This window comes from Elephantulus edwardii, unplaced genomic scaffold, assembly GCF_000299155.1.
Source record: "Elephantulus edwardii isolate Elephantulus edwardi_28Jun2011 unplaced genomic scaffold, EleEdw1.0 scaffold00022, whole genome shotgun sequence".
Classification (NCBI taxonomy): domain Eukaryota; kingdom Metazoa; phylum Chordata; class Mammalia; order Macroscelidea; family Macroscelididae; genus Elephantulus; species Elephantulus edwardii.
In genome coordinates this window covers 10,622,377-10,631,229 of record NW_006399772.1, presented here as the reverse complement: position 1 = coordinate 10,631,229, position 8,853 = coordinate 10,622,377, and the positions used below count along the sequence as shown (strand labels likewise).

The 8,853-nt window shown below is 39.8% G+C and overlaps 1 protein-coding gene and 1 pseudogene across 1 annotated transcript in view; both read left to right on the top strand.

Moving 5' to 3' along the window:
* Positions 1-8,853, top strand: part of COG5 (component of oligomeric golgi complex 5) — a 259,814-nt gene that overhangs the window by 5,713 nt on the left and 245,248 nt on the right. Inside the window, exon 2 of the mRNA XM_006882687.1 lies at positions 8,021-8,160. Within this exon, the coding sequence (XP_006882749.1) occupies positions 8,021-8,160 (140 nt within the window). The remainder of the gene's footprint in view (positions 1-8,020; positions 8,161-8,853) is intronic.
* Positions 6,060-7,025, top strand: LOC102861401 (annotated as a pseudogene).

The following is an 8,853-nucleotide window of genomic DNA, read 5'->3' as shown; positions in this document are numbered from 1 at the left end:
GTCCTTGGAAATCCTATGACATGATTCTCTGTTCCACAGGATCACTGTGAGTTGAGAGTTGACACAAAGGAAGTGGGCTTGCTTTGATTTTGATTAGAGTGTATAAGGAGGGGCTTTACAGATTGTTTTTCAGAAGAAATAGGGTTTACCCAGGTGAACACGGGGAACACATGCTACAGCTGGGTATGTATAATAGTGGGCTGTGTTGTAGGAATTGTAATCCAATTTTTCAGGGAAAATAATCAACATTACTTGTTCCTTTTACATTTTCCTATTTAGTTCTCTTTCCCATTCTGTGCAGTGATCATTTAAATCTTCTTTATTCTTTTCAAAACCGATGCTATGAATCTTTCCTTTCTTGTGTATGTGTATGTACTGTCGAATCAGATCCGACTGGCACAGGAGATTGCCCCTCTTTCTCCAGTGGAGCATCTGGTGTAATCAAATTGCACACCTTATTGCAGTGCAGCTTCTTGAGCCATTGGACCACCAGACCTCCCTCTGAATCTCTCCTCTCAACCCATCCCTTAATGTGTTGTCTTTTCTGTTACAGAGGAAATAGTGAATATCTAAAATCTCTCTGAAGCCAGTCTTTCCTGTTATTCTCTGAATTTTCTCTTGTCTCCTCAGGCACGCTCCCTCTGCCCACCATTACTCTATGACACTGGCATAGCTTTGCTAATGTCTACAATGACTTCCATTTGAATAACTGGACACTTTTGCCTCTTATTTGAACTCTGCTTATGGGTTTCATATTTTCCTTTATTTCTACTTCTCAAAGTGCTTGATTTTAGTTTCCTTTCAATGCTGGTCTTCATTTGGCCCCTAATTAAGAGGTTAACTTCCCCCACATCAACACACCTGAGAAAACAAACAATATCATTTCCCCATACGTATTTAATCTATATTCTGAGCAAATAATTTATTACGCTAGAGTCTATGAAGAGGATCAGGCATCAGGATCAGAGAAAGACTCAACAACCTGAGTTATGCAGATGGCATAACTTTGCTTGCTGAAAGTGAAATGGAGTTGAACCGCTTTGCTGAAGATCAGGGACTGTAGCCTTCAGTATGGATTACATCTCAACATCAAGAAAACAAAGGTTCTCACTATTGGATTAGCAGGCAATGTCATGATAAATGGAGAAAGAATTGAAGTTGTCAGTGATTTCATCTTGTTTGGATCAACAATCAACACTCTTAGTACCAGCATTCAGGAGATCAGGAGACGTGTTGTGTTGGGACCTTTCTAAAATACTGACGAAAAATGATGCCAGTTTGAAGACTAAGGTGCTCCTGATTTAGGCCATGGTATTTTCAATCACTTCCTATGCATTTTAGAGCTGGACAGTGAATAAAGCTGACAGAAGAAGAATTAACACTTTTAAATTGTGATACTGGAGGGGAGTACTAAATGTCCTATGAACTACCAAAAGGACAAACAGGCAGGAATGTCTTGGAAAAAGTGCAGCTAGAGTGCTCCTTGGAGGGCAAGATGGTGAAGTTTTGCCTTTCATAGTTTGGGTGTGTTGCTGGGTGAAGCTGTTCCTTGGAGAGGGACATCATACTTGGAAAGATAGAGGGTCAATGAAAGATAAGACGACCCCAACAAGATGGATTGACACAGAGACTTCAGTGATGACCTGCAGTGTGTCAGAGATGATGAGGACGGCACAGGATAGGACTGGATTCGCGTCTGTTCTTAGGATTGCTGTGAGTTGTTCTCAGTGACCTAATAACATCACCACATCATCAGTATCATTGAATTCACTGTGTCAGGAACTTGTCAGGTTGGTAAATACATAGTTTAAAAATTGTGAGGCTTACTTTTGGGAATGAGGAAACTATGACAGAGAAACATTATATGACTTTTTTTATTAAAATGTGTGTGTGTGTATGTATGTGTACCCTTTAAATGGGATCTGACTGGTACAAGAGGGGATTGTCCCTCCTTCTCCAGCAGAGCATCTGGTGGATTCGAACCGCTTACCTCTGGGATTGCAGTGTAGCTTCTTGCTACTAGGCCACTAGAGCTCACTATAACTTTTTTCCCCTATTACTTTTTTTATAAAGACTGTCAACCTTCAAATGCTGAATCCAATGTGCAATATTCAGCGTTAGTTGTATTTTACTTCTGTAAAGTCTTTGATACTATTGATCACTTGATTTCTTGAAACTATTCTTTGCTTTTGCCATTCTCTCATGTTTTATTTAATATGATATCTATATATCTATATATACCTATTTATCTCTCTATATAGATATATATTCCTTACTATTCTTCATTTCCCTCAGATTATCCCTTAATCTGTTATTGGTTTCATTTCCTATCTTTTTGATTCTTAATGTTTTCCTGTCTTCTGAGTCCAATCTTCCCCATCTATACCCCCTTTTTACATCCCAGAATTACTTCCTAAGTTGACAAGTCTCTCTCAGTGGTTTTAGAGTTAACATCTATATACATATATGCATGTATGTGGTTCTTCCCTTCTGAACTGTGTTTTTGTTAGTTGTCATAAAGTCGATTCTCCTAACTCCAGTGTGCAGAGGAACTGCTTCATAGGGTTTTCAAGACTGACATTTTGGAAGAAGATAGCAAGATCTGTCTTCTCAGGCTATAGAATAGGTTTAGACTTCTAACCTCAAAGGGATACTGCAAAGACTCTTCACCATGCATACGGGCCTGAAGCTCCAGAAGTTCCATCATCAGACCCTGCTGTGCCACATACAATAATTTACTTGTATCAGTGACTGTAGGAGTTAGTAGGATGGTGAAGCAAGTGCCTCCTTTAAAACAGATGATTTTTCATAGATTCCATGTGTCTGAGAGTAGAGATGGGCAGTCCCGCTGAAAGACCTAGGGCAGAAGATGAATCCCTCCATCAGCTCTCCGAGGGTGTAAGTCTTCATGATAGAAGATTGGCCATGTTTCTCTTGCAAAAAAGGTTATAGATTTGAACCACTGGCACTTTGATTAGCAGTCTCGTACGTTACCTCTGGGCCACCAGATCTCTTTAAGCACTGGTACTAGAGGAGTTTATAAGAAACCCACATCAGGGCCAGGCACATGCCAGACTAAGGGATAATCTGAGGGAAATGAAGAATGGGAAGGAATGTCTGTCTGTCTGTCTGTCTGTCTATCTATCTATCTAGATATATAGATATATAGATGTTGTTTGTTGTTTGGTGCTGTCGAGTCGTAGACTCATAGTGACCCTATGAACGGACAGCCTGAGCACTGTTCGTACATAGAGTTTCTGGAGGCAAGCCATTTCGGAAGTGGATGCCACTCCTGCTTCCAGGCTTGATTTAGTCGGGAAGCTCCAGCCAACACTGTCCACCAAGACCCTGGGAGGAGCCAACCAGGAACAACATGGGCGCTTCCTCTCTCAGCTGCCTTTTGGCTTAAGGCCGCCTCCTGGTTCAAACCCTAGGCCCAGGCTGGCTAGCCTCGCTCCTGGGGACAGAGCAAACCTGCACGTAACAAACACATGCCCGGAAAAGCAGTCGACTCCAAAAGCTTGCATGATACCTGCGCTCACACCACCATGCTCCTTCTGGCAAGGAGAACTTCCCAAGATCATGTTAAATAAAACATGAGAGAATGGTAAAAGCAAAGAACAGACCTTGGAGCAAGTGACATCACTTCCCTTAGTTCTTACCTGCCACTCTTACTTGGACTTTTAACATGCTGTATTACTGATCTTTCTGGCTCTGTTCCAGTAGTATGTTGGTAAACCAATTTTCTGGGGAAATACAAGGAGACCTCATTCTTTAGTATTTGCTGATATCTGTGGTGTGAATATTTCCACTTTGGTTGATTTTTAACACCTCTGCATGATAGCAGCTAGCTCACAGAATTCCTGAAAATTTAACAAATGACTCTGGAGGATCAATCTGAGCCAACTCCAGCACACTGTTGCGTGTCTAATCCCTTTTCAGTTATCCTCCACACTGCTGCCAGAGTTAATCTTTTAAACCCTAAGCTCGTCCACAGCTTCAAGTCTTAAATGCGTATATTCTGAAGTGTTTGGGTGTGTGAAGGATTCTTTCCAAACTGCACCCTGTCGTCTCCTTGTAGCCTCATCTGTTATTCTTCCCAGAATATATACTTTGTGATCCAGACATACAGAATTCAATGTACCTCTTGTTTCTCAAAGTAAGCCATGACATTTGCTTATCCCTAAACTTCCTTCCTGTTAGTCATCTGTCCATATGTCATGTTTTGGTGACTTCTTCATGTTTCTGTGATGCCTATGCCATCAGTGTTTTAAATACCAGTATGGTCACTCATGGGTTTAGTAGTTTTTTTCAGACTCAGAGATTAGGAAGTAGAACATGGCAATCCACTTTTGGGGGGAACGGGGGATGAAAGCCAGGGAAAACCTTCTGCACAGTAACATAACATTATGGGACATAATACTTAAAGATGAGTCTCTTGGATTGGAAGGCATCCAAAATATAACTGAAGAAAAGTTGCCACCTTAGAGTTAACTTTAATGATGTGGATGATGGAGTAAAGCTCTCAAGACCCTCATTTGTTGATATGACACAGCACACAATGAGAAAAAAAGCCAGATGCAAACATCCATTAGTAGTTGGAATATAGAATGTACAAAGCATGAAGGAAAATTAGAAGTTGTTAAAATGAAATGGAATACTTTAAAATCCGTATACTAGTTATTAGTGAGTTGAAATGGACTAATATTGACCTTGCTAAATTGAACAATCATGGTTTACTATACTTGGAATGACAAGGAACAGCATAGCACTTATCATCAAAAAGAACATTTCCATGAAAAGATAATATCCATAAACCTATATGGAAAATTAGTTAATATATTGTGTGCTGTCAAGTCCAAAGTGACTCATAACTATCCTTTCTGGAACAGAGCCAGAAAGATCAGAGGCTGTAAATTGCATGGGAGAGTATCTTTCATGGAGCAGCTGGTAGATTTGAACTGAGTTAAATATTACTCAGATTTGTATGTGGATCCCTAATGTTAAATGTGAAAGAAAAGAAATTACCAACCTCTCTAGTCTGAAGTTGACCAAGCATCCAGTAAAGATGTATTAATAGTTCCTAATGATTAAAATCACACATACTTTGGGCACATGGCCTCAAGAGACTGGTCCTTGGAGAAGGACATCATGCTTGGGAGGGAGAAGTGACAGCACAGGAGAGGAAGACCCCAGATGAGATGGATTGATACAGTAACTGGGGCAGTGGGGGTTGGTGTGTCAGAATTCGTGAGATTGGCTCAGGACATGACTGGGTTCTCTCAATGAGTCACAAGTGATTTGACGACACATAACAACAACAACAACAACGATTTAAATATGACAGTTTGAAACAGAGAAAAGGATCAATAATTGAAAAATATAGCCTTGGTGGCAGAAATTATATCAGAGACTGCATGATAGACTTTTAAAAGACCAACGATTTATTCATTACAAATACTGTTTTTCCCTTAACAACATAAATAGCAACTTTTCATTGAATATATGTTGAGCATTTCTGGATGGAATATTTAGAAATTGACTAAATTACCTCTGTGAAAAAGACTATAAAGAAGCTCAGTATCATCAGTCAGAGCAAGACCAGGGGCCATCTGTGGAACAGATTATAAATTGCCATTATACAAGTCAATCTGAAGCAAAGGAGAACTAGTTCATGAAAGCTAGAATCCCACTTTTAATATGACCTACCTAACTAGAGACCATTAGAGAAGAGATTTGCTCAGAATGACCAAGCAAACACTAATGATCGGAGACCAGACAAGTTTTGAGTTGACATCAGGCATATGGCACATGAGGAAGGCAATTGGTCACTAATACAACAGGACAGACCACTATGGGTGCCAGAAGAGCCTCTGAAACCTGCTCTTGAGCATAGAATAGCTCACACAAATAGAAGAAATGATGACATGAAAGAGTTGAACAGAAGATTTCAGGTGACTGGAGAAGGAAAAAAGCTGCAAATATTACACTTAAACAGTGTAGTTGTAGCTAATTAAACTATATATAGAAAAAGTATGATAAGAACATGATTGACGAACTCCATACAACGCTCCACCGCCACTGCTGCTGCCGCTACACGGTCCGCTCGCCAGCACCACCCTTCCGACAGTTCTGCCACAATGGAGGACATGAACAGCAACATAGACGAGTTCGCAGAGGGACCCAAGATCAACGCAAGCAAGAATCAGCAGGATGGCGGTAATACGTTTATTGGAGGCTTGAGCTGGGATACAAGCAAGAAAGATCTGACTATTTGTCTCGGTTTGGAGAGGTAGTAGACTGCACGATTAAAACAGATCCAGTCACTGGATGGTCAAGAGGGTTTGGATTTGTACTTTTCAAAGATGCTGCTAGTGTTGATAAGGTTTTGGAATGATAGAACACACACTGGATGGCAAATTGATAGACACTAAAAGAGCTAAAGCTTTAAAAGGGAAGGAACCCCCCAAAATATTTTTGTGGGTGGATTGAGCTCAGATACTTCTGAAGAGCAAATGAAAGAATATTTTGGCACTTTTGGAGAGATTGAAAATTTTGAACTTCCTGTGGATACAAAAACCAACGAAAGAAGAGGCTTTTGTTTTATCACATATTCAGATGAAGAGCCAGTAAAGACATTGTTAGAAAGTAGATATCATCAAATTGGTTCTGGGAAGTGTGAAAACAAAGTTGTACAACCCAAAGAGGTATATAGGCAGCAACAGAAAGGAGGAAGACGTGCTGCAGCTGCTGGGCGAGGTGGTAGTAGGGGTCGTGGATGAGGTCAGGGCCAAACCTGGAACCAAGGATTTAATAACTATTATAATCAAGGATGTGGAAGTTATGGTAGTGCCTATGGTGGTGATCAAAACTCTAGTGGCTATGGCGGATATGATTATACTGGGTATAACTATGGGAACTATGGATATGGACAGGGATATGCAGACTACAGTGGCCAACAGAGCACATATTGCAAGGCATCTTGAGGAGGTAGCAATCACCAAAACAATGACCAGCCATACTAAAGAAGGTCACTGACAAAAAACTTTCTAGTGAACAAGACACAATTGTGTCCAACTGTACATAGCAGCCAATTAGTTTTCTTTGTTTTTACTTTGTCCTTTGCTCTCTGTATTTTGACTAGATGTGGATTTGTGTTTATACAAATTTTATTTGTATGATTTCATGTTAAACCTCCTTTTTTCCCCCTTATGTTAAAAAAAAAAAAGAATATGATTGACATTTCTCTAATTGAAATGAATGAAGGGGATGGGGGGGAACCCAAACCAAGCCTCAAGTTGTAATACATAACTCTTCATTAGTTAAATATCTTGATGTTGTTGATATTTGCCATCAGGTTGCCTGCAACTCATAGCGACTCCATGTACAACAGCTCTGAACCCTGCTCTATCCTGAGCCTGTTTCATTGTCTGCAATACTCCTACCCCCATTACCCCAGTTACTGTGTCAATCTAATACAGGGTCTTCTTCTCGGCACTATTCCTCCACACTTCTTTCTCCAGGGACTGATCCCTCTTGGCAACATACCCAAAATATGTGAGACAGAGCTTCAGAATACTTGCCTCTGAAGAGCAGCTTGGTTTCACCCTCTCCCCAAAAGATAATTTGTTCTGTTGGCTGTCCATGGTATATTCAGTACTCTTTTCCAGCACCACAACTCAAAGATAATTGGTTCTTTATCATTCATAGTATCTGATAGCACCTAACAATAATAACAGCTAACCGTAACTTTTAATTCCCAGAATCAAGGTCCTTGCCACTAAGGAGCCAACAGGAGACCAGTCTTAAGGAGCCAACAGGAGACCAGTCTTTGGGATATAGAAAAATCAGTGAATATTGCTACTTCTTTTCTGTAATTATTCCTCTTTTTCCTCCTGGTATTAGAAAAAGCAATTTTAACTCTTTCTTGCCTATAAAGAGACTTCAGAATATGGCCACAATTTAATATCTGGGATTTAATACTCTGTAATTAAGAACTTTCTCTCCCCACCCTTTTCAGATTGTTATAAAGACTTTTTAAGTGAAGACTTTGATGTAAAGACCTATACTTCACAATCTATTCATCAAGCTATAATTGCTGAACAGCTAGCGAAACTTGCCCAAGGAATCAGTCAGTTGGATAAAGAGCTACACATACAGGTAATAGAGGGTTGTTATTAGTTGGAGTTGACTCAAAGGAAATGAATTTGTTTTGACTATCAAATTGATTGGAGTAAATAGGAAGAAGAAGAGATTGGAGTAAATACTCTTTGCCCCCACTTTTTTATTAAGTTTAATGAAAGTTTACAGAGTCCCTGCCCACCCCTCCCCTGGAGTAAATAATCTTGATTTTCTTCTAAAATTCTGTAACTTTTATAGAGCCATTTCATAATATATATAGTATTACCTTATGTTTAAGTACACACCCAATAAATATTTAAATGAAGAAAGCACATTTTCCTAGCACATCAGTCCAATCATAATGTTCCTTGGAGAGGGACATCATGCTTAAAAAAATGAGGATTGGTGAAAGAGAAGAAGCCCCTCAACAAAATGGATTCACAAAGTGAGTATAGCAGTGGTCTCAAGTGTGGCAGGATGATGAGGATAGGACATTGTTTATAGAATCATTATGAGTCTTACTCAACTTGCATCTAACAACAGCAGCAACAATAATCAATAGTACCCATAGAAATTATGACAGGCAAGTAATTTCTATTCTACACAGCAAGTCTACAGGATGCATCACCTTTGACCGATAAATATTGTGACTAAACTTCAGAGACACTGATCCCAACATAAGGAACTACCATCAGCTGATGTGTTTGAAATCACAGAAGCCATGGAAGCTTC